At 42.8% G+C, this 27,282-nt stretch overlaps 1 protein-coding gene across 1 annotated transcript in view; it reads left to right on the plus strand.

The window, feature by feature from the left end:
* The window catches only part of LOC122788697 (myosin-16-like), a 949,629-nt gene that overhangs the window by 891,022 nt on the left and 31,325 nt on the right, over nt 1-27,282 (plus strand). Inside the window, exon 21 of the mRNA XM_044055593.1 lies at nt 13,868-14,068. Coding sequence (XP_043911528.1) covers nt 13,868-14,068 — 201 coding nt within the window. The remainder of the gene's footprint in view (nt 1-13,867; nt 14,069-27,282) is intronic.

A 27,282-nucleotide genomic window follows, 5' to 3' on the forward strand; every position in this document is an offset into this window, starting at 1 on the left:
AAATGCAGGACTCACAGCCATTGGTCTGATCTCTGTGTGATCATTTGTACCACAAGCTTTTTTAGATTCAGATAAGTGCCCTGCTGGGGAACCTTCCTTTCTTGTTTATACTGTTTTGTCTGTGATTGTAATAGATGCTAGAGAGCAGGGTAAAGTCTGAGTGTAGTAGGCACATACCCTACAAAGACTTCCATTCAAGGTGCCTTTTCTGCTTAGGGACAGAACATGACTACAAATCATGTTCCATTTGCCAGTCCTTCATACCCAAGACCTTGCAGTCCCATTTGTCATCACTAAATACAATCCTAGTGACTCAACATCTGAAGTGGTTGGCCCAGTGTAAGATGGAGGCCCCCTCCCCTCACACCTGACATACCATCTGTTCCAAAGAAAAAACTCAAGAGGCCTAGGCCTGATGTTCATTCTGCCCAGTCAGATTCTGACATACCCACTAAACATCAAACTCTTCCTCAAAATCCCCTGTACCATAAGCCTGTTTATAGCTGGTATTACATCTCAGGACTCCATTTCAAGGGTGACTGTTACTGCTATGGATAAGGGGAAGCTGCAGATTGTTATCTCAGAGGGCACAGAAGGTGTCCTTCAGATTTTAGTATGGGATGAGATTCAAGGATCACTGATTGAGGTATGCCAGGGGTTGGACTCTCAGCTGTTGGTCCATGTGGACATCACCCCTAAGAAAAAAAGTCTGAAAACTAAGCATAATCCCACTCCCCAACCTTCAAGAGAGAAGGAATGAACAGACTTTTCTTAGGCACTTTTTAAGGCTATTGTGGCCCTTAAACCTCCTTCCTTTTCATCTCCTCTGCCCATTCCACAGAACGTTACTGTGGAAACCTCCTATAAGACTGAGGCAGAGGCCACAAATTCAGATGATAATTACTTGTCATTCTCCTCTCAAATTCACTCACTTGGAGAGGTGCCTTCAGATGATGAGGACTCCCTCTTCCCTGATTCCCTTGTGGAAGAAGCATCTTTTAGAGAGGCCATTATGAATGTGACAAAACATTTTGAGTGTGAGTGTAAGCAAATCTCTGATGCCCAGAAAATATACTACATCCTTTTAGATGTGGGCACCCTATCCCATTCTCCTGTTCCACCAGTCCTGGAGGCCTTTCTTGGTGCTTTCTCATCCATATCCTCTACTCTAGACTCACAGACTCCAGTCTACAAAAGGTCTGATATATTCTACAGAGTTGCAGATTAACTTAAGTCCTGTATTTGACTGACCCTTCTGCAATCTCCTTATTCTCAGATAAACCTTCTAAGCTTCTGCCAATTGCCAGTGCCTTTTTCCAAAGACAAGAACAGCAGGGCCATGGACAGGTGGAGAAATAAATGTCTATGCTTCCTCTGCCCTGGTCTTTAGGGTCATCAGTTATCAGACCCCCCCCCCAAAAAAAAAAATATACCTTATGTCTATCCTTGGAAACCTGAATAAGGTTGTTGGCATGGTAAGGTAAGACTCCAAACAACAGATGTTCATCGTGTTACACTGCTGCAGTCATTACACTTGGGTTATCTGCCGTCAGGCGGTCCCGCAGTCAGCCCGAGTTCCAAAGTCTTGGTCCGGCGTTGGCTGCTGTCGCTTCTTCCTTGACGTCAGTGTGACAGGGGTATAAAAGAGGCAGCCAACGCCATTTTCTTCAGTCTTTCTTGCCACATGGTGCCCAAAGCTAAAGCAGTTCACAAGTGCCGGTCGGCCGACTCCTGAGATTTTCAAATCGAATTTCAGACCGAAGTCTTCAATAAAGCTAAGTACCCCGTTGGGGAACCTTTTCTTGCCTCAGACCGATGTCAGAAAAAGTTAATAATTGCATTTCTTGTGGGAAGCAAGTACCTCATAAGGATTTTCATTCTTATTGTATCCTTTGCCTAGGCCCAGACCACGACGTCACAGGTTGTCGGTTTTGTGCTAGGTTTAACAAAGGAACTATTAAACGTCGGTTTGATTTCGCCCAACATTATTTTGGTAGAAAATTTAATTATACTATGCCGTCGGAGCAACCGACGACTGGGATGCATAAAAAGCGCAAAGATAAGGACAGGCAGCCGAGACCCAAACCAGACACCGAGGCCTCTGGTAGGCCAGTCGCCGGTTCTCTTGTTTTCAGTGAGGCACCTACGCAGCCCCTGATGACCGCTGATTTAGAACCCCAGCCTGCATCCGACTCCCAAGCAGAGATTGCAGGGCCTCCAGAACCTTTATCTTTAGGCCCTTCTGACTCCATGGCTGAAGGGGATTCCAGTGCAGTTGAAAGGCCGTCAGTTGCTGAAGGTGTCTTCAGACCGACTACACTTACTATTAAATCCTATGCAAAGCTGAAAACTCCTTTAAAAGTAAGGAAGCCAGTACAGCAGTCTCCAGTACAAGGACCCATGCCTAAGAAACAGATGCTTAAGATGGCTGAAGACTTGATTACCCTAATCAGGTGTTCCCATCCCCCACCTGACAAAAGGCCTAGACAGGAGGATGACTATGCTTCCTCTGACCAGGTTTCCATTTCCTCAGATTCTTCTGGGGAACAGGAATACTCTTTTCCCCCTTATGAAGACTCTGATGCTGAAGAGTCTGTTCCTTCAGCTTCTCCCCCAGAAGACTACTCTTTTGGGGAAAATTTACATACCATGAGGGAACATTTCCACTGGGAAGGCCAGGATTACTCTGATTCTAAGAAAAGGCTCCGAGAGTTCCTGTTACTACCCCAGCACAGACCCCTTGCTATTCCACCTGTGTTAGACATTGTGGATGATGTTTATTCAGAATCTAGCCTTAACCCAGATTCATTACCTCCTGCACCAGCCAAACCAGACAGATACTACAGAGTCCCTGACTCACATAAATTCCTATATAAAAGCCCTGTTGCTGACCCAGAAACCATTTCCCAGGGTCCCAAAGGGGTTAAGGCCTCTATTGCTAAAAATCCTGTACCGTCTGAAAGGGATTCTAGAGCACTAGACAGATGGGGAAAGAAAGTATATACCTCAGCTACTCTAGCTATGAGGGCCTTAAATTGCCAGTTTCACATGCTGAAATATCAACAATATTTGATGTCTCAATTAAAACAAAAAATGAGCACACATACAGAGCAGCCTGACTACAAGGAAATGCAAGATTTGTTGCATGCAGCAGAACAAGTGGGAAAACATACTTTGCAATGTGGATTTGATTCATTGGAAGCTTCTTGTAGAGCAGCTGTAACAGGGTCTGTCATTCATAGGCATGCCTGGTTAAAAGAACAAACTTTACCTGATCATGTTAAAGCAAAGTTATTGGATGCAGCCTTACAGCAGGATGTTTTATTTGGTGTGAAAGCAGAAGAGGTTTTAAAGAAAATGAAGGATAAGGCAAAATCTATGCAGACGGTCAAGGATTTTTTACAGGTTCAACCCCCTCGTTTTAGCAGAAATTGGCCAACCAAAAACTGGTCCTTTCCAACTTCTGACAGACCACAGAGGGGCAAATACAGACGCCCAAGGGGCAGAGGTCAGCCACAAGGCTCTTACAAGCCACGACAATGGGGTGCCACAACCCAGAAAGGAGGAGAAGACAGGTCCCAAACTATCAAAAGACAATCACAATGACTTTACCCCTCAGACTGCCAAGCAAATCACTCTTGGCAGCTCCCTTGGGAGGAAAACTTGCACTTTTTGCAGACAATTGGCACATCATCACAAAAGACAAATGGGTCCTAAATATTGTAACTCAAGGATACAGGTTCCACTTTCACACTTTACCAAGGATAAAAGGAATGCCAAACCTGCCATCAAATCAATGGGTAGAGGCTCAAAGACAAATTACAGCACTCATGGACATGAGAGCCATTCAACAGGTTCCTACACAGGAGCAAGGACAAGGATTTTACTCAAGACTCTTTCTGTTTCCCTGAAAGGACAAAGCCTGGAGACCCATTCTAAATCTTTCAATTCTAAACACATACCTGAAAGTACCCAAATTCAAGATGCTCACACTACAGCAACTTCTTCCCATGCTGGGCAAGAAGGCTTGGCTAGTAACGTTGAACTTCAAGGAGGCATACCTGCATGTCCCTATCAGACAAAATTGCAGAAGATACCTCCGATTTATAGCAGGTACAACTCGTTACCAATTCTCTGCACTGCCCTTTGGCTTATCTACTGCACCCAGGGTCTTCACAAAATGCCTGGCACCAGTAATTGCATACTGCAGACAAAGAGGAATCCAACTATATCCATACCTGGATGACTGCCTTATTCAAGCAGAAAGCAAGGACATTCTTTTAAAACATCTGGCGTTTGTAAAAATCCTGCTAAGTTGCCTAGGGTACACAGTAAATGAAAAGAAGTCAAAACTAGTGCCCTCACAAGATATAATATTCCTGGGTGCCAGCTTAAATATAACGGCCCAGATGGCTTATCTCACGCGAGACAAGCAAGGACAACTGATTCAATACTTCAAAATGATGGCAACAAAGACCCAACTCTGCAGGCCTTGGGATTCATAGCATCTTGCATACTACTAATACCATATGCCAAACTGCATATGAGGAAATTACAACGGTACGTGAAAAGCGTATGGACTCAACACAACCACAGCTTGGAAATAATAATATCACTCATTCCCTGCCTTCAACAGGAGTTTCTATGGTGGGCTCAGGCATGTCACCTCAACAAGGGTCAGCCTTTCACCTTGCCCACAGCCAGGCAAACAATAACAACAGATGCATCGGATTATGCCTGGGGAGCATACATGGCAGAACAGTGTATTCAGGGCAAATGGTCTGCAGATTAAATGCATCTCCACATCAGTCAAAAAGAGATGCTAGCTGTACAAAATGCCCTAACAGCTTTCAAGGACCTCCTACATCCAGGACAACTTCTAATAAAGACAGACAACACCACAGTGATGTGGTACATAAACAAACAAGGGGGCACACATTCCTACCCCCTATGCAGGCAAGCAATGACCTTGTGGAACACAGCACTGACCTACCAAGTTCAACTACAAGCACAATTTCTGCCAGGAAAGAAAAATATATTGGCAGATGAACTAAGCAGAAATATCATGGATCCTCATGAGTGGAAACTAGACCCACAAGTATTCACAATGATAACTCAGAAATGGGGGATCCCAGACATAGATCTGTTTGCCTCCCCCCAAAACTGCGAAAGTTTTGCACAAGGACATACCACACACTAGCTTGGAAAGTGGACGCCCTCTCATTCAGTTGGAAAACATTAACAGTGTATGCCTTTCCTCCACTGGCTCTTCTGGCAAAGGTGCTGCTAAAAGCCAGATTAGAGAGGCCACAAATGATACTCATTGCTCCAGACTGGCCACGCCAACACTAGTTTCCAATATTAAGGAACATGACTCAAGGCCCACCATGGATTTTACCTCAAATTCCTCACCTGCTGACTCAGCAAAATAATCAGATTCTACACAGCCAGTTCAAGACTTTAAATCTGGCTGCAAGGCAGATTATCTAAACAACCAGTCAACACTTCTCTCTACAGCTGTTATGAATGTCATTCTGGAGGCCAGGAGACCCAGCACCAGGAAAACCTACTCAGACAAATGGAAAAGATTTTGCTCCCGGAACCAGACTAAAGGCCAAAATCCTCTTGTCCCAAATATTCCTCAGATTCTGCAATATTTAACTGAGATGTTGCACAAAGGCCTTTCCTTTTCATCTATAAAGATCCACGCTTCAGCTATTTCAGCTCATTACAGCATGGATCCTCCTATTTTTTCACATCCATTATTAAGACAGTACCTCAGAGGGGCTAAGAATATAAGACTGCCCCGGAGAGCACCAACACCAACTTGGGACCTCAATTTTGTTTTGGAAAAACTTACACTACCGCACTTCGAGCCAGCTTTTTCAGCCGATTTACAATTTTTATCATGGAAAACTGCCCTGCTGCTAGCAGTAACTTCAGCACGAAGAGTCTCAGAGCTACAGGCCCTAATGGCAGTGGAGCCTTTCATCATTTTTCATCAAGACAGAGTCTCTTTACGGACTAACCCTTCCTTTATGCCAAAGGTGGTATCCAGTGTGGCTCTAAACCAAACCATTCATTTACCCACCTTTTATCCAAACCCCCAGAATAAAGGGAAAAGGTTCCTACACTCTTTGGACATTCACAGGCAATTACGTTTCTACTTGGATAAAACAAAGGCTTTCAGAAAATCTGATCAGCTCTTTGTATCCTATGCTGCAGGATCTCAAGGAAAGCCTATATCAAAACAGACCATTTCAAAATGGATAGGACATTGTATCCGTTTCTGCTACACACACCATGGGAAACCTGTACCTGGTAACATTAGGCCTCATTCCACCAGGGCTACAGCAACATCAGCAGCCTTCCTCAGAGGGGTACCAACCAAGGATATTTTGGAAGCTGCAACTTGGAGTTCAGTGCACACCTTCACCAAGCACTACCACTTAACTCTATACTCAAAAACCAGAGCTGGCTTTGCCACTGCAGTTTTGCAGGGCCTACTAGCTTCTCCAAACTCTGTTTAGTACCAATCGCCCAGCGTTAGCTTTGGGATTCAACCCAAGTGTGATGACTGCAGCAGTGTAACACGATGAACATAGTACAGTTTTGTACCTGCCATAAATGTAGATGTTCGAGTGTTCACACTGCTGCAGTCCAGGTTACCCTCCCACCTTCCCCTCTTCTTACCTGGCTTTTATTTATAGCTCCCTGGTTATGCAATCTCTAAGATGTATTTCTATATGGTGTATTTGCTTACAGCTGTAGCTGTTGTTTTCTACTTATGTAATTTACTTAGGATTATGTATTGCCTTCCTATCTGGGGGCACCTGACATCTGGGGCAAGAAAAACTGAAGAAAATGGCATTGGCTGCCTCTTTTATACCCCTGTCGCACTGACGTCAGGGGAGAAGTGACAGCAGCTGACGCTGGACCAAGACTTTGGAACTCGGGCCGACTGCGGGACCGCCTGATGGCAGATAACCCAAGTGAGATGACTGCAGCAGTGTGAACACTCGAACATCTACATTTATGGTAGGTACAAAACTGTACTATTTTGTCTTTGGTAATTTAAGCCACTCAGGTGGCTTGACATAGCATAAAATGTAGTTATGATTCTGTTTTGGCCTCTTCCAGTGCAGGTGCTACTAGTTTGGTTAATAGGAAATATGTCTGGTTACACAATCAGTCCTTCTCTGAAAATTTTAAGGCAAAGCTCCTAGATTCCCTTCTTGATAGGGACCTTCTGTTTGGACCCCAGGCAGCTAGTTCATTCAAGGCTTTCAAGAGCAAGGCAAGACTATGAAGGACTGTAAACAAATTCTGCTTACATCTGTACCCAGATACTAGACACATTTCCCTGTGAAGTCCATTGTTTCATCAGAACAGAGCATAGTCTTTCTCAGAAACACAAGAAGGCACCCAGAAAAAAAAAGGTTGAAAGGGACACCTTCATAGACAATTTAGTGTGACTATCCCCCCCAGTCCCACTCTCCCCCTTCACTAAAGATTCACTCTTTTGATTACAAATTGGGAAAAGATCACTACAGACAAATAGATACTCACCATTGTCAAACAAGGTTACAGAATGGCCTAGAATGAGCTCCCTCCCTTCAGTGGCAATTCACTTCCTCTACACAACCAGTTGCATCTTCTCTGTCCTATCCTACAGGACTTACTTTCCCAAGTCACCACAGATCCAGTCCCTCCTCATTTTGTAGGAAGAAGATTTTACTCCAGGTTGTTCTCAGTGCCAAGAAAACAAGGACAGTGGAGACTCATACTGGACCTGTCTCAGTGCTGCACCTTCTTTAAAGTACCCACTTTCAAAATGTTGTCTCTTCACACCCTTCATCCCTGAATTCTTCCACAGACCTCTATAATATCTTTATGCTTGAAGGATGTGTACATACCTATTCTCATATACCCATCTTGCAGGAAATTCCCAAGATTCTTTGTGGCTTCAGTTTTCTGTTTTGCCCTTCAGGCTTTCCACCACCCACAGAGTTTTCACAAAGTACCTAGCTCCAGCTATCACCTTTTGCAGGATTCAGGGAATATAAATATCCCCTTCCCTGGATGATTTGCTTATCCAGGCTTCATCACTTCATACACTATTGTTGTACCTCAAGTTCACTCTCACATTCCTCCTTTAACTGGAGTTCACAGTCAATTTCAAAAGTCTTCTCTTCAGACCACTCAGGACCTAGTTTTCTTGGGTTGCAGACTACACACAAAAATATGTAGGCTTTCCTGCCCCAGGAAAAGGGTATAGCCCCACAGCTTACTTCCAATCCGTCTTATCTTTCCTGTCTGCTTGGCAAGGGAGTTACAATAAGTAGGTACATAAACAAGCATGGAGGGAGAAGATCCTGTATATTCTCCAGACTGGCTCAGATTGCTAGGAACTAGGCCATCAAGGCAAACCTGTCCTTTCAAGCAGAATACTTTGCCTTCCAGGAAGTCCATGGAGGACCCCCACAAATGTATGCTGAACAAACAGGTCTTCATAGACATAGTCCACAAGTGGGTGCACCCCAGATAGACCTACTTGTCTCAGAGAGCAACAAGCAGCTCCATTGTTTTTTGCACAAGGATTCCTTGCCCCCAGGCTTGGGGGACAGATGTCTTATCTTTCCAATAGACAGGAAGGTTTCTTTATGTGACCCCCCCACACACACACACACACATACTTCTTCTACTGCCAAAAGTCAAAATATTTTAATAAAGAGCCAAAAATTAGAAAAAAAAAATAATTCTACTGATGACTCTCTTTTGGTCAAGGCAGCATTGTTTCCCCCTTCTCTTCTATTACACAAAGGCAATCACCAAAAGCTACGCCACAAGGCAGACCTGATCACACAACACTAGGATCATTGTGTCACTCCAGCCTAGTGTCCTGAAACCTAACTGTATGGTTGATAAGATTCTGATCCCTTCTAGATACTGTTTTCTGTCTACATGCTCCAGATTCTTCAGGGAGCAAGAAGAGACCAACTACCTGAAAATCCTACAAAGCCAAGATGTAAAAGGTGTCCTGTCTATTGTCTAAATCCTATAAGATGTGAGCTTCCTCTTGTTTTATCTTATTTGTGTGAGTCCATGAATGCTGGATGCCAGATTCATGTATTAAAGCACACCTTTTAGCCAACTTAGCCTGTCTCCTCTTCATCCTCCTGTTATATCCAGGCTTGAGGTCAAACAGTTTTAAAGGGAGTCCTGCGGTTAAACTCTCTGAGAAAACCTGTGCATCCCATTGAGATTTCAACAATGTGCTGGAAAAACTCACTCTTGCTTTCTTTGAGCCACCTGCTTCCTCCTCTCTTAAATTCAGCACCATATTGTTGATAGTTCTCGCTTCTGCTAGATGGGTCTCAGAGCTCTAGGCACTCATAGCTACCACCGTCCTCATCTTCCATAAGAACACAGTGTCCCTGAGGGTAAATCCCTCTATAATGCCTAAAGTGGTAAACAAGTTGTCCATCAATCAGGCCTTCAACCTGCCAACCTTCTTTCCCAACCCTCAGAACAGAGGAGAATGAATTCCATATTCCTTGGATGTACACAGACAGCTCAGATTTTACCTGTACAAGACTAAATCTATTTTGTAGGATTGTAGGAGGTTACTAGACTGTTGACCGGAAGGTTATTTCAAGCCTACCCGTTTCATTCCAATGTAATACCATATATACTCTAGCCAGTAACCAGGATTGTATTTATTAAAGACTGGCCATGTCCAGGAGGGTTATGGGTGCTATCCCCGGTAATAATTTATGGTTCCCCATCCACTTATCCAGGTTCCTTTTGAACAATGTCATAGAGGAGCTCTGCTTCATATAAATTGACAGCCTATTCTAAAGATGTGGCAGTGGTTGGGAGACAAATCTGACCCTGCAGCGCATCCTGTGCAAGTCAGAGGCCATATTTAGGTCCCTGAAATGGGTAGCTGTAGTACAGTTTGATTTACGAATGTGCAGCAAATTCATTAGGTTTGGGTCCAAGATTGCTCTGTAAGCTAGGCATACGTCCCCAAAGAAGTCTATATGATACTGAATATAGTGACAGGGAATTTAGTCGGTCTGTGTAAGCCATGTGCTGGAGTCCCTTAATCTTCTTAGTAAGAAACCTCTGAGGTCTCTCCAATTGCTGCAGGTGCTTTGTACAGTACATGCCAAAAGGGGCATTATACTCAATTATGGGCCTGATTAGTGATGAGTATAGAGGGGTTATAACCTCCTTTGCTCTAGAGGCAAGGCCTTTGCTAATTAAGTGTGCTGTGTAGAAAGCCTTCCTTACTACAGCAGACAGATGGTGATCAAAGTTAAGGTCACAGTCTACTTGTGATCCCAGATCTCTTCCCACTTAGTAGGTACACAGGGTGTTGTTGTTAATTTGATAGGGTGAAGGGACATTGTTTTTACCAAAAGGAATGATGATGCATTTCTTTGCATTCAGTTTGAGAACATGACTAAGACACCAGTGATTGATCAGTGTAAGACCCTCCTGAAGTATAGTGACATCACTTGGGGATTCAGTAATTGCACCCAATTTGCAGACGTCCACAAACTTAGTCAGCCACAGCCCCTTAGTTTTGGCCCAAACTTCTGAGAAGTATATACCAAACAGTAGAGGGCCCAGCACTGACCCTTCTGGCACCCCGCTGGTGACAGGTCTGCTGATTGACGTGGAGTCACCCACTTTGATAGTGTATGACCAGTTTGTGAGCCAGTTGCCAACCCATCTTACAACAAAGGAGTTGATATTCAGTTTGCTAAGTTTATTGGTAATGCCTGATTATGTCAAAGGTCTTTGGCAAGTTGAGGTATGCTGCGTGCACAGATTTTCCCTCGTCAATGGCCCTGGTCACATTTTCAAAGAAATCCACCAGGTTTAACAAGCAGGATCTGCCCTTAATTAAGCCAAATTGGGTCGGATCCAGAGTTTGGAGGTTGCCTATGTCTTTATTTATGAGGACCAACTGTTTCTTTCATGAAACCCTTACCTGGTCCAGCCAGTATCCAAACAGGCATTTTCTGTGGCTAAAATGGTGGTTTTTGATTGTACTGTGTTACGAATTTTCCCTTTCTGAAGTTTGTTGCCATTCTGAGGTGGATATTGTTTGTTTGTTTTATTTTGTGCAAGTCGAACTTCCTTTTTTCCATCTTTCTCTTGCCTGGGTTAAGTTACATCAGTATCCAAACAGACTATTGCTAACTGGATTTCTAAGGTCCATTTTTTTTTTTGCTACACTTACCATGGTAAATCCTTGCCCTCTTTCCCAAAGGCTTATTCTACTTCTTCTGGAGCTTTCAGCAAAGGAGTAGATTCCAGAATAATCCTAGAAGTAGCTAATTGGTTGACAGTACATCCTTTCACTAAGCACTATAGATTAGATGCCATCTCCAAATCCAGGGCTGCTTTTGCCAGATCAGTCTTTTCTGGCCTGTTAAACAATTCTCACAATTCTCAACCATCTACCATTTTACTCCCTTAAGATTTGTGAATCACCACTCTGTCTGGAATACTGCAACAGTGACCTCAGTCAGGACATAGATTAGTTGTGTAAGAATTTACCACAAATACGGGCATCTACCATTATGATAAGTTCTTCCACATCTGTATTTTCAACAAGGTAATGTTAAATTTGGATTTCTGGGTTATGATTAATACATATATGTCAGTGTGGGAAGAAAGAATCTAAAGCAGATCAAAAGATAAAGTCAAAAAGAAATGTAGTGCCAGGCTGTAATGATATAATGATCCTACTCTATAATTTGGAAGCTGCACTTAGAGTTTTGATGATGAGCATTTAGGGTGAGAAGTCATGTAAGTCCTGAGAGATAACTGAAACAAATATGCTAACAAACCATAGAAATGGAATAAAAATAATATGTATGGAAAAGTTAAGATTGTATGAGAAGGTAAGGATATACACTAGATCAGTGTGAGGACATAAATTTAACATGGAAAGGCAGGCTAGATGTAATGGGATTACTTACCATACTGCAAGTCCAAACTTCATTCAGAAAACATTTCTTTGCAGAAGAAGTAGTAAATATTTGTAGCAGGTTTGTAGAATGAAAGCCAATAGTTGGGAATAATTGTTTGATACCCTCAAGTGCACATCCCTCACAACTTCTCAACTCTATTCCCTATGGAAAATTCATTAGCTCCCTCAGGATCTACTCTAATGATGACTGTTTTAATCAACAAGCTGTACATATCATCAGTTGTCCTCTAACAAGGGGTTATAGCTCTTGACTTCTTGATAACACCGTGCAAAGAGTTATTTATCCTCTCCATAACAATAACAAAGGTAATTTTGGCAGACTTTGCAAGATTCCCCAGTACCAGTCCTAAAGATATCTGTTGTGTAGTTAGGTATATACCATTCACAGAGGACGCACCCCATATTTTGAATAAATGCAGGAACATAATACTAAGTAAATCTGTTTCATTTGGATGTCTGAACAGATCCTCAGAAATTTCATACTGCAACTCTGCCATCCTTATGAATTGCCACGTGTTCAGGAATGTTCCCCAACAAAGTGGTGGGCCATTCAGCTAACTATTGCAAGGGCTGTTTAATTGCACCTCTCCTACACATAATATGAATGTGCGTATGGTCCATTCCTTAAGAAATGGTAATTTTTATCAAGTAAGAGGGATGCATGGGTTCAGATGGCATATTTACGATTTTGCATTAGTAACACTGAAGGCTTTCAGTCAAGGTGCTAAGTGTCTTTTAGTTGTTGCAACAGAAGCTATGATTTTTGAGTTCATCAGACAGCCAGAGTGGTTTGATTATTAGGATGCATTATGTGTTCAGAACTCTACAGTTAAGACTTTTCCAAAGGTTGCATCTGGGACATGTAGGTATATTGGTAACCATGGTAGGACTGTATTACAGAGTTAGGAAATGTACATTTTTCATTATTGACTCTGTAAAAAGAAATGCAAAGTGGGGCTGACCTTATTTCCCTTTTAGAAAGGCAGTTTAGACTGAATGCTGGCAGCCCACTAGGTTTTAATGGTATTATAGTATATAAATGAGATAATCATTTTTCTTTTCTTTTTAGTTGCTATTTACATGTTGGCATATTAAATAATTTGTGCATTGTTTTGGCCGGTTATTTTATAACAGTTGAATTGTTACTGTAGGCAGTTTTTGTTATGTGCAATTTTAACAAACTAGTGTTCTATATTTCATTTATAAATTTGTCAATTACAAGTAATATTTATTTTTGAGTATTCCTTTTCCATTCCCTTCATTCAGCCTGCATTTATTACATAACTGATTACAAGCTTGCTTGCAGTCATTTGTTTAGATCACCTGAGCTTGTATCACAGTTGTTTGAACTTTAAACTCTTCAGTAGTTTGTTTAGTTCTAGACATGCACATGCAAGATGTTATCGCTTTTATGTACCTGCTTAATGTGTGATCCACTTACAGAGCATTCTGGGTAATGTGTGATCCACTTACAGAGCATTCTGGAGAAAGAACAACTCAGGCTTTACTCTGTCATCAGTCTTATTCTTTCTCTGAGCTACAACACTCTTGAAATGAAAATAATAAAATAAGGGTCTGCCGCCACATGGGGGGGGGGTAAAGGTGAGCTTCCTCCTGCAAAAAAAGTTTTTTGTTATAAGTGTTTCATTAGCTTGTATTATCCACAAACTTGTGTACATATGCAGTGAAATAACGTGTACTAGTGCTTGTGCAATGCAAGGTATTTTTGCCATGCTTTAGTGATCCAAGCTCAGACGTGTCAGGATAACGTAGAGTAATTGTAGTTTGCTGCTGTGTTGTACATACTAATCTGTAGCAAACTTCTCACTCTGGCCATGTATGCACTTCCTTTAGGCAAAGGAACTAGAAATGGAACTGGATGCTGAGCAGAAGCGACACACTGAGACAACAAAGACACTAAGGAAGAATGAGCGACGACTGAAAGAGATTATTTTCCAAGGAGAAGAGGACCAGAAAGCACAGCTGAGAATGCAGGAGTTAGTCGAGAGGCTACAGACCAAGCTGAAGGCTTATAAACGGCAAGTCGAAGAGGCAGTAAGTACAACTCAGTAACCAAATTGAAGCTAAAATGAAAAGTGTTCACTACTTTTTAGGTCATAGAAAGATCAGCAGGAAAATTGTTAAAATAATGAGCAAACGTTGTGCTGATCAGGTCTTATGATGACAGTAAAGCCCTTAATGTAAAATGATCTGCAGTATTTATATTTTTGTTGTGAATAACAGTTTTACATGTGGTTTTGACATTTTAGTACATTGTATTAACTGCATTTGTCAGTAAAATGGAATAATGCAAGCCTTGGAAAAAAAGGGTGGATATGGTATGCTGTTTTACCCAAAATATGAGATGATACTTATTCAAAAATAAGTTAATGAGATATATTTCCTTTTGAATGAATGAATGAATGAACTAGAACAAATCTAGGAAAATGAGAAAGAAATAAAAACACACAGTGGGGCCTTCTTTCAGTGTAATAGGAATCAAACTAACAAACATAGTTTTAATTGTGTTAATATGTTAGAACTGTACCAAATACCTATGTGCTAATAAAAATAAAAATGTCATGGCTATGTTGCATCACCTGCATCACAGTCCCTCGAATAGAAAGTACCATCTACTCTCACCCTGCTGAGGTAGAATCAAGAGCTTACACCCACACTTACACATATTTTACTTAAAAAGACATTATTTGTAGGTGTTCAGTCAAATAGGTTCCATTTTCAAATAAATGTACTTTTAAATTCTACTATTACTGAATGATTTTGTAAAAGATAAAAAAAAAAATGGATGAATAAATGGTTTGTTTTCAGCCTGTATTTCTTTGGTAGTGCTGATCTGTGAGTAACAATAATGTTAATTATATAAAACATCTTATTTACTCTGAAATCCTGGCACAGCCTGTGATGACTGTGCCCTGGCCTAGCAATCAAGGAGCCTCAATCCTCACCACTGACACCAGGGAGGATGTCTCATATAAGAGGAAAGGATAACAAATACACACAATAAAGTACAATTTCCCTTAAGTGCACACAGGGATCACAGTCAGTCTGGGGCTGGTTGCTCCCTTGCTCTCCAGGTCCCCAATAAGACTCCCCACTGGCACAGCTATAGAGTCCAGATCTCAGCCTAGCTGGCAAGTGAACCTCCAGTACCCTCTCTGTCCCACCAGTGCTTCATGTCCCTGCCCAGGTAGCTGACACACCACACACACTTTGAGATAAGTAGTTATGCAACTTCACATACACTCCTGGGAAAGGCTGACATAGATTCTCCAGCTGTGCCCCTTTACCCAGACTATACAGTAGTAATTTCTGCCACCACCAGCTAATACTTATCAGCTACCCAAAGGCCCTTAAAGGGGTGTCCAATTATTACTGTGCAATATTATTATCCAATTTGTAATGTGACTATTCAGTCTAAGGCTTATTAGAGTGGCTTATTACAATAAACTCTATAAATATGCAATGTACTCTAGAGCTTACTTATCTCTACACAAACCAGCCACAGGTAAAAGGTTTTAAAATATTTAATATTAAATAATTAAAAACACAAGACAATACTACAGCACCACAGTGATATCTAAGAGTTCAGAGATCACACAGAAACATAAAACAATAATGTAGGAACGTTCTGATATAACAGAAAACAACATGTCTATGTTTCTTCTACGTTCCTAGCTATTACTACAAGAAAACACACTTCTAAGTCACTCTTTACATAAGACAACAGGCATTGTGCTGATAAGTGGGATATCAAGATCAAAATGCTCACAGTCTCTCTCTGAACAATAGTTTTTAAACTCACTAACAAACATCTTTGCTAGGCCATCCCAGATTACATCATTTTGACACTTGGTTTTCCCAGTATACACATTACATCATTTTGACACTTAGTCTAGAGTTCCCAGGCCAACAAACTGCATTATTTAGCAAACTAACACCTGCTCAGGAAACTACAACAATAAAAGACATTTCACATGTACACTCTAGCATATACTCCTTAAGTTAAGATTTGGCACCACTGTTTAGATAATTTTAACTTCAAAGAACATTTGAAATGCTTGGCTTAGTTTTCCTTACAGCAGATGACAATGTTGCTACAATCTTCAAGTTCATATTTTCCAGTGTTTTCTTTCATTTAAGAACCAAGGCTGTATTTTACATTTATATTTACAAATGATAGAATTATGTATCAAATTCTATTTGACTAGGCTGGCAGCCTTTGCCCATTTTCCCCCAATCTTCATATTTCTTCCCCTCTGGAGAACTCAAGCTAGTTTTTCAAGTGACCCTTGATAAATGCCGCTTGAGAGGGTTAGGTCTATCTGAGGGTACCTCACCCCATTCCCTGTCTCAAGAGCCCATATGCATTGGCATTGCTAATCCCACTGTGGTGCTGCACTGACATATCATATGCTTGCAACCCCAGGCTCCATCTTAGCAACTTGACATTTTGCTGACTGGCTCTGTTTAGCCATATTAGTGGGTTGTGATCTGTCATAACAGTGAATTTCCTTCCATACAGATAAGGCTGAAGTTTTTGCAGTGCCCACACTATAGCTAGACATTCTTTTTCTACAGCTGCATAGCATCCCTCCCTGGGTTGGAGCCTACGACTGAGATAAACCACTGGGTGCTCTTCTCCCTCTGAAGAAATCTGGCTAAGTACAGCCCCCACCCCATTGTTCAAAGCATTCACCTGCACAACAAATTCTTTGTTGTAATCTGGACTGGCTAACACAGGGGGTCCTCCCAAAGCATCCTTAAGCTTCTGAAATGCTTGCTCACATGCTGGGGTCCACACTACCTTATCTGGCCTGTTCTTCCTTGTCAGGTCTGTGAGGGGAGCAGCTATGGTACTATAACTCGGGACAAACTTTTTGTAGTACCCTGCTGTCCCTAAGAATGCCTTCACCTGCTTTTTGGTAACAGGTGCAGGCCATGCCTGAATAGCTTCCACTTTGGCAGGTTCTGGCCTTATCTTACCACTCCCCACTCTATGTCCTATATAGGAGACCTCTGCCATACCCACCTGACATTTGCTTGGTTTAATGGTCAACCCTGCCCTCTGTAGTCTGCCCAGCACTTCCCTGACATGCTGAAGGTGCTCTGGCCAGGAATGGCTGTAGATGGCAATATCTTCTAGGTAAGTAAGGGCAAAACCTCCTGCTCCTGGTAGAATATCATCCACCAGCCTCTGGAAAGTTGCTGTGGCATTCTTTATCTCAAAGGGCATCTTTGTGAACTCGTACAATCCAAAAGGAGTCACAAAGGCTGACTTCTCTCTAGCACTGTGAATCAAGGGCATCTGCCAGTAGCCCTTGGTAAGATTAATGGTTGTTAGATACTTAGCCCCACCCAGATGCTCTAGGGCCTCATCTGTCCTAGGCATGGGGTAAGCATCCGACTCTGTGTGACTATTTAATTTCCTGTAATCCACACAGGACCAACACCACTGGCGAGGCCCAGGGGCTGTTGGACTCTTGAATCACCCCTAGTTCCAATATCTCTTGTACCTCTTCCATCAGAGTCTGTCTGACACTCTCAAGCACCCTATAAGGGGCCTGCCTAATAGGCCTTTGGGGTCCTGTATCCACCTGGTGCTGCAGCAGGTGGGTGCACCCTGGTTTCCCAGTGAACATATCCCTAAATTCCTGCAACACTGCTCGGATTTATGAAACTTGGGTAGGAGATAGCTGCTGGGACATTGCTACCCCTTCCACCAAGTTGTCAGCCCGAGCCTCACTGAGGAGATCAGTCCATAGATCTCCCTCAGACACCTCCTGCAATCCACTGCAAATGCTCAGCACAAGGACCTCCCTATCATGGTAAGGTTTCATCATGTTAACATGGTACAATCTGTGCCCCTGCCATCTGCCTAGCACTTCCACCATGTAATTAACATCACTTACCTTTCTTACCACCTTGTAGGGTCCCACCCAAGCTGCTTGCAGCTTGTTGTATCTGACAGGAATGAGAACCATTACCTGCTGCCCCACAGCATATTCTCTAGCTCGAGCATTCTTGTCATTCCACACCTTTTTCTGTTGATTGGCTTCTGCCAGGTTCTCCTGGGCCAAAACTATGAGTTCCCTGAACCTTGTCCTGAGGTTTAGGACTTATGCCACAACAGATGCCTTGTGAGACTCACACTCACCTTCCCATTCATCTTGAATTAAATCTAGAGGTCCTCTCACCCTATGCCCATACAGCACTTCAAAGGGTGAAAAACCTATGGATTCCTGGGGAACCTCTTTGTAAGCAAACAACAGATGGGGCAAATATTTGTCCCACTCCCTCTTAAAAAAATTATCTGCAAATGCCCGTAGCATGGACTTGATTGTAGAGTTTAACCTCTCAACAAGGCCATTAGTCTGGGGATGGTAAGGGGTGGTCTTCATGTGCTTCACCTCACAGGACTTCCACAGACAAGCCAGCAGGTCTGACATGAATATGGCACCTCGGTCAGACAGTATTTCATTGGGAAACCTATCCTGCTGAAAATCTCTAACAAAGCATTTGCCACCTTCTCTGCCTCAATAGAGGAAAGCCACTGCCTCAGCGTATCGTGCAGCATAAATCACTATCACTAGGCTATCCTTTTTCCCTGTAGAACTTGGGGTACTCAGAAGACCCACAATATCCGTAGCTACCCTCTGAAATGGCTCCTCAATCACAGGCAAAGGCATCAAAGGAGCTCTCACCTTGTCTCCTGCCTTGCCTACCTTTTGGCACTGCTTACAGGTCCTGCAGTACCCTGTTACATCTCTGGAAATTCCAGGCCAATAGAAGTTTTGCATAATACGCTTCTTTGTACGTTTTATGCCCATATGACCTGCAAAGGGAATATCATGGGCTATGACTAGAAGCACCAGATGGTAGGCTCTAGGCACTACCAACTGCTGTACTCTCTCACCTTCTAGCCCTCCCTCAGGGGTCCACTCCCTGTATAGTAACCCTTTGTCCCAGTATACAGATTCCACCTTCCCTTGAGAATCAGGTGCCTCCCTAGCTACCTGCCTCAGGCCTTGCAATGTAGGATCTGAGAGCTGAGTCACTCTCTCCTTGTAACCCTTCCCAGCTCCCCTTCCACAGGAGGTCTGGCATCCTCTGACAGTGGTGCCTCACTGTCAGCCTGGGTACTACTACTTACCTCTATCTTTGCAGTTTCCCTGTCCAAGGGAACATTAGTACCCATAAGCAGCTGTGGCTTAAATTCAGTTTCACTACTACAGCATAGCTCCCTCCCTGAAGTAACCAACTCACAAGTCCTGGCTGCAAGTATGCGGTCTGTCTGGTCTCCCCCAGGCTGCCAGACCCATATGCTTGTCTCCTTGCCTGACTGTGTATAACTGCATATGTACATGGGACTGCCTCATCCCAATCCTTCCCTCTCAGGACATCTGCAGGATGGTAGTTCCATACCTCTGTTGTTTCACGACAACCTACTGTTGGCATTTTGTCTTTTCCACTTACTGGTTCTCTCACCTTTGGTTCCCCACCTTGCCTCTGTGGACATCTGTATGCCACATGGCCCCACTGGTTGCAGTCAAAACATTTAACCCTAGCTCCTGGACGTGTACCTGGACTAGTGGCTTCCCCTGCTACTGGCAGATTCTGTTGGGGCAGTCTGTGCTACCCACCATGTGTTCCTTTAGACCCATGAGCAGTACTGGGGGTCCCCGTCCTGTGCAGGGCTGACCTGCTAGGCAGGTATAGGTCTCCCTTCTTCCCCAACTCATCTGAAGTAGCACATTGTCTATCAGCTAACCAGATCCTCATGTCCTCAGGCAAAGTGCTAAGGGCTTGTTCCCTCACCAAAAGTTCTGCCAGCCCTTCAAAAGTGGTGACCTGACATCGACTCACCCAGCTATGAATATAAGTGCTCAGTTCAGCAACATATTCACATACATTTTCCATCTGCCTTGCGTCTATGCTCACGAAACTTTTTCCTATACATTTCAGGTGTTAGCTTAAAACATTATAACAAACTTTTTTTACAGCAGTATAATCAAAACAGACAGAGTCAGGCATTTGTGATATAAAAGTTACAGCTTTCCCATAGAGTAAGGGGGTCAGGAACCATACCCAGAGCCTTTGGTCAACACTGTACTGTTTGCATACCCTTTCAAACATGTGCATAAAACTATCAAAATTGTCCCCCTCTTTAATTTGCGGAAGAAATTTACTGACCTGTTGTGCTTCTGGGGTCCAATTACTCCCTTCCCCCATTACCTCCATGACTCTGGTGAAGAGTCAGCATTTCCCTCTCATGCTTCCTCTGATGCTCCTTTTCTTCGGCTTCTATCTCCAAACGTCTGGCCTCCAACTCAAGTCTCTTTAGCTCCAGCTGGATTTTTAAGCCCACTGCAGAAAGGTTGAGCTGTCCATTCAACGAGGATATTGTATCTCCACTGCCAGTCTGATTGTCCTTCTCAGAAAGGTTGAGCTGTTCATTCTCCAAGGATTTTGTATCTCCACTGCCAGTCGGATTGTCCTCCCGGATGTTGTTTTCTGATGCAGCTGTAACCTAGGCTGCAATCAGGTCTACCTTAGTCAGATTTTCATGCACCATTCCCCTAGCCTGGCAAATTTCCACCAGCTGGCTCCTTGTCAGCTTTCCATACTCCTGTGCTGACATGCTGCCTGCTCACCCTGTCTAAGCTAACAAAAGAAATAAAACAGTTGTGATCTGAACTCTTGAGTATACACTGTGTGGCTGAATTAGAGTACAAAACACCACCAGAGATCACTGTACATAAGCTACAGAATTCACTCTACCCACACCACTGCAAACCACAAGTGAGGATATCTTATCCCAACCACTGTGAACCACAAATGTGAGGATATGTTATCCCAACCACTGCCACCACAAATGTGAGGATATCTTATCCCAACCACTGCCACCACAAAAGTGATGACCGTGCCCTGGCCCAGCAATCAAGGAGCCTCAATCTTCACCACTAACACCAGGGAGGGCATCTCATATAAGAGTAAAGGATAACAAATACACACAGTAAAGTACAATTTCCCTTAAGTGCACACAGAGATCACAGTCTGGGGCTGGTTGCTCTCTTGCTCTCCAGGTCCCCAATAAGACTCCCCACTGGCACAGCTATAAAGTTCAGATCTCAGCCTAGCTGGCAAGCTAACCTCCAGTACTCTCTCTGTACCACCATTGCTTCGTGTCCCTGCCCAGGTAGCTGACACACCACACACACTTTGAGATAAGTATTTATACAACTTCACAGACACTCCTGGGAAAGGCTGACACAGATTCTTCAGCTGTGCCCCTTTACCCAGACTATACGGTAGTAATTTCTGTCACCACCAGCTAATACTTATCAGCTACCCAAAGGCCCTTAAAAGGGTGTCCAATTATTACTGTGCAATATTATTATCCAATTGGTAATGTGACTATTCAGTCCAAGGCTTATTAGATTGACATATTACAATAAACTCTATAAATATGCAATGTACTGTAGAGTTTACTTATCTGTACACAAACCAGCCACAGGTAAAAGGTTTTAAAATATTTAATAATAAATAATTAAAAACACAAGACAGTACTACTACACCACAGTGATATCTAAGAGTTCAGAGTTCACACAGAAACTTAAAACAATGCAGGAGGAAAGTTCTGATGTAACAGAAAAACACTTGTCTAACTTTCTTCTAAGTTTGTAGCTATTACTACAAGAAAACATACTTCTAATACACTACTTATATAAGACAACAGGCAGAGCGCTGATAAGGTGGATCAAAATGCTCACTGTCTCTCTCTGAACAATAGTTTTTAAACTCACTAATAAACATCTTTGCTAGGCCCTCCCAGATTACGCCATTTTGACACTTGGTTTTCCCAGTATACACATTACATCATTTTGACACTTAGTCTGGAGTTCCCAGGCCAACAAACTGCATTATTTAGCAAGCTAACACCTGCTCAGGAAGCTACAACAATAAAAGACATTTCACATGTACATTCTAGCAATTATTCCGTACGTTAAGACAATAGAAAGAATGTGTTCAGCCAGCCACTTCAGCACCACTATTTAGATAATTTTAACTTCAAAGAACATTTGAAATCCTTGGCTTAGTTTTCCTTACATCAGATGACAATGTTGCTGCAATCTTGAAGTTCACATTTTCCAGTGTTTTCTTTCATTTAAGAACCAAGGCTGTATTTTACATTTATATTTACAAATTTTAGAATTATGTATCAAATTCTATTTGACTAGGCTGACAGCCTTCACCCATCTTCCCCCAATCTTCACACAGCCCATTATATTTAATAATCAACAAAAACAATGTATTTGCTTACTTTCTTTTTTCCACTATAGTATGCCACTACATCTGCACTTTACAATATCATGTAGAACCCCTTTTCATTTTAAGTAACTTACTAACTAGTACTTCTCCAGTGATTTAGCTATCCTGCCCATTTATTCACATCATGCCAAGGACCACCAGATATATTTGGCAATCCGCCTTGTAGAATTGTGTGCCATTCATCAAACTCCCCCTCCCAGTATACCATGAGATCATACCTAAACATTTTGGCCTGCTCAGGCCTGTACCATTTTGCAGTCCGCCCATTCATTCTCTTATTGCTAGTATGCCTTTAGTAACCCTCCTTAAAGGTTTTTGGCACCCCTTTCTCTGAGGGTATGATATAAGTAAAACTTTTAGCCATGACGTCTATGATAATGGAAGTGGAATTGCCCAGATTGTCTACCATATCTCACACGCTCGCACAGACACACACACACACACACACACACACACACACACACACACACACACACACACACACACACACACACACACACACACACACACACACACACACACACACACACACACACACACACACACACACACACACACACACACACACGCACACACGCACACGCACACACGCACACACACACACATACACACACACACACACAGTGACCATTTAGATTCACCAGTCTGCCTTCAGCATGTCTTTGGGAGGTGGGAGGAAACTGGAGTACTCAGACAAAACAAATATGAACAAAGAGAGAACATGCTGAGTCTGCACAGATGATACCCCAGCCAACAATCAACATTTGGAACCTCTTTCTGTGAAATAAAAGGGCTACTCAGTGTGCATCTATGCTAACCTGTACCTCTTCTCAGTTCACTTCCATATTGACTAAGTTATTCTGCCCATTGTACTAGGTCGTGCCAGGTCCACCACCCACAACCAATTGTATGATTGTGAGCTTTGAACATCATGACACTCCAGGGGGCTCCAGTATCTGTCTGCCTGGGAAGAGATGGCTGACAGTCTACTCTGCTTTTCCAGAGATGCCCTTCACCTGTCTCCTCAAGGCTTTCAGATACTGGCAAAGATGCTTGCCTCCCCCACAGGGCCTTTTTAGGAAATGTCCAAACAACAAAACCTCCAATGTAAAGATATCCACTAAAGACAAACTCAGGGTCATGCTGCTTAAAGCTAGGATTTTAAACAGTAAACTGCACTCCCTGGCTTGAAAGATGCTGATGTTTGTTCAGTCACTGATACTTGGTTCAAGACCACTGAGAGCACCCCGGCCGTACAAGGCTACAATGCATTTCACATGTTCAGACCCCCAAACAAGCATGAAAGAACCAAGGTGTATCCATTTTCATTAAATCAAAATATACCTTGAGACTGGTGAAACAGTACGACTGCCTTGAGCTACTCCAGGTCAAATTAACTGTAGGTAAAATACTCCTCCACATCATCAGTAGCTACAGGTCCCCTACCATGAATCAGGAGAAGCACACCACCTACCTGGACTTGCTAGAGACACTCAGTATACACCCAAACCCCTTGTTAATGGGAGATTTCAACTATCCTTTAATCAGTTGGGTGACTTAAATGAGTACAAACACGATCACTATGAGATTCCTGGACTTTGTTAATTCAACTGCCCTAGAACAGTTGGTCCGCATGTCCAGAAGGGGATCAAATATCCTGAACCTAGTGCTTACCAGCATTGGGGGGGGGTCACTGCACTGCCCCCTGTGTGTTTCCCTCCCTGGTAAGTTCAGACCATAAATCTGTCTCATTTGAGTAAAGCTCAAACCTGTCATTTCCACAAGAGTAAGAAAACTGAAAAATTTCTCCAAAGCAAACTATTGCCTACTAATTAATGACATAAAAAGTTTCAAAGCCCCTGCCAACATATCCATCAATGACTTCTATGCATAGGAATACACAACTGCCCTATACAGCCACTTAAACAAATGCATTGACTTGGCTGTACTGAACAGGAACAAAATCAGGCTTTCCTGAAAAAACAAACCAACCTGGTGGACTGTAAGTATAAATAATCTATACAACAAAAGAAAGAAACTGATATCTAAGAACAGGAGGGAACTTACTCAGAGGAAGAATACCCTCCACAGCTTGAACAAGCAAATCAGCCATCTTGTTAAGTCCTCTAAGGCTAGCTACAAGTCTAAATTAGCATCCCTAGCTGAACACAATCATAAGGCATTCTTTAGCTGTGTCCAAAACCTAAAAGGGAATGCTTGCTATCTTATAGTGGACGGTAACACTTACACTGAACATGAGGAAATTGCCAACCTGCTAGTTAACAGAACTGGCAATAAGTTCACCCTTGTGTCCCTACCAGACACACCCTAATACATTCCTGACACCAGTCCTCTACTGAGTATCTCTAAAGATCAGGTCATACAAGCACTCCTCAAGGCCAAAAACATGGCCTACTTGGGACCAGATAATGCCCCAGCACAATCTAAAATAAGACCTAGAGGAACCACTCATCACTGCCTTTAGCAATAGCCTGAGAATTGGCTGTGTCCATGCAGAGTGGAGAAAAGCAACAGTTATCCCCTTGCACAAAGGGGATCCGTCAGCTGATCCTGGGAACTATCAACCCATAAGCCTAACTGGGTCTATATTAGAACACCGAAGTTTTAAAACTTCAAATGTTCTAATATCGACCCCTATTCAGGGAACGCTTAAAATATCGAACATGCAGAACAGCAACTTTTTTCCCAGGGAAAAAATTTGCTGTTCCAAAATACATACACACAACACAAGCACACCAAAAAAACAGCAATCCACACACACACACTTAAAATCCTACATCTAACCCTACACTAAACTGTACATACACTACTATCTATCCACTTACCTTAACCCAAACCCTAACCCTAAGGTCCATCACTATCGTGCACTCACCTCACCTGCACCCCAACTCACCTAGCCCGCCCTACCCTAACATCCATCACAATCGCACACTTACCTGACCCGCACCCTAACCCTAACTCACCTAACCCGCGCCTTAACCCTCATGTCCATACAATCGCACACTTTTCTGAACCCGACCTGTAACTTTCCACCACAGTGCTGAAAACAGCAAAGCCACAGAAACGGCCAACCAAATTCTTTCCCTAGGAAAAAATTTGGTGTTCTGCAGCTTCGCTATTTTCAGCGTTCGCTGAATAGAGGTCAATATTAGAACATTCAAAGTTTCAAGACTTTGATGTTCTAATATAGACCCACCAAACCAGCCTTATCTGCAGTGCCATGGAAACAGTCATCATGGCCCTTATCCACAAGGACATAGGCGACCTTCAAACCCTTGAGCCAACCCAGTTTGGTTACGTCAAAGGTAGATCTTGCTTATTAAACCTAGTGGACTTTTTTGAAAATGTCACCAAAGGCCTGGATGAGGGCAAAACAGTACATACCACCTATCTTGATTTAGCCAAGTACTTTGACACAATTCCCCATTCAGGTGCCATAGAGAACATACATTACTAGATGGGTAGCAAACTGGATCACCAACAGAACTCACACTGTCAAAGTTTAGGAGTCCACCTCCAACAGTAGACAAGTTACCAGTGGGGTACCACAAAGATTGGTGCTGGGTCCTCTACTGTTTCGAATCTTTCTTTGAAGTCCAGGTGAAGGTAGATGGCCTGTGGCTTACTAAGTGTGTAGATGACTGTAAACTGGGTGCAATCATAAAGTCCCCCAACAATGTTAACATATTACAGAAAGGGCTGACACAGACAAATGATTGGTGCCAAACTCACAGACTAAAATTTAATGCAAAAAATGCCTCATTATCTCCTTTGGCATAGAAGTAGTCTGAGCTAATTATGATATAGGTAGCACCCCTCTAAGCTCAAACTTAGTGGTGCAAGACTTGGGAAAGCAGGTTGATAGCAATCTAAACTTTGATCACCGTGTCTCCGTAGTGGTAAGGAAGGCATTCTACATTGTGTATCTCATAAATAAGGGCATCGCATCCAAGACCAGGGAGGTTATAGCTTTGCTGTACTCGATCCTTATCAGACCACTATTTGAGTACATTCCTCCCTTCTGTATGTACCTCACCAGACACCTGCAACAACTGGAGAGACCACAGATGTTTCTATTCAAGAGAATCCAGAGCCTCCAAAACATGACATACGTGGAAAGACTAAAAACTCTGTCACTGTACTCTGTATCATACAGGCTGCTGAGAGTCAACCTGTGCCTGGCCTACAGAACAGTCTCAGACCCTGCCCTAATGGAAATGCACATCTACAAATCAAATGGGATAAGGATAACTCATTCCAGGGATCTCAACTTACCCTGTGACATTAACAGAACATATTGGAGAGACAGATATATTTCCCAGTGATTGTTGCTCCTCTGGAATAAGCTCCCACTCCATGTGAAGCAGATCTCCTCAATGACCCTATTCAAGCACAACCTTGACAACTGGATGGGTAACCATAAATTCACCCTGGGGGTGTCATCTATATCCCTCATGGACAAGTGCAGTCGGTGCTGATCAAAGAAATTTTCTGCTAACAATGACAAATTTAACTATGGTCAGTAAGGGTACTTGGGTTATTACACAGCTAGGCCTGTAAAGGCCCTAGGGCCATTAGCCTAATAACCTTCTATGAACCATCTTTTGACCCGATGCCATGACACAGGCTGTCTTGCACCATTCTGCTTATTACTAGCTTTTCTGTTAAGATCTCTGCCTTCTTTAAAGGTCTTAGTCTATTTCTCACCCAGCTGAAGTACCTGCTTAGGTGAGTGTTAAACCCCACACTTTTCTTCATAGCCTGCTTATCCATCAGGTTTAGTCTATGTTATTGTCTCAATTGTATTTTAATCACCTGAGCCAAATGAAGGTTCTGGGTGCCATACCTACATTGAAAATATGCATTCCTATGTCACTTAAATGAACATGTCTATATGG

The sequence above is a fragment of the Protopterus annectens genome, chromosome 14.part0 (assembly GCF_019279795.1).
Source record: "Protopterus annectens isolate FY-2018-M chromosome 14.part0, PAN1.0, whole genome shotgun sequence".
NCBI classification, from domain to species: domain Eukaryota; kingdom Metazoa; phylum Chordata; order Ceratodontiformes; family Protopteridae; genus Protopterus; species Protopterus annectens.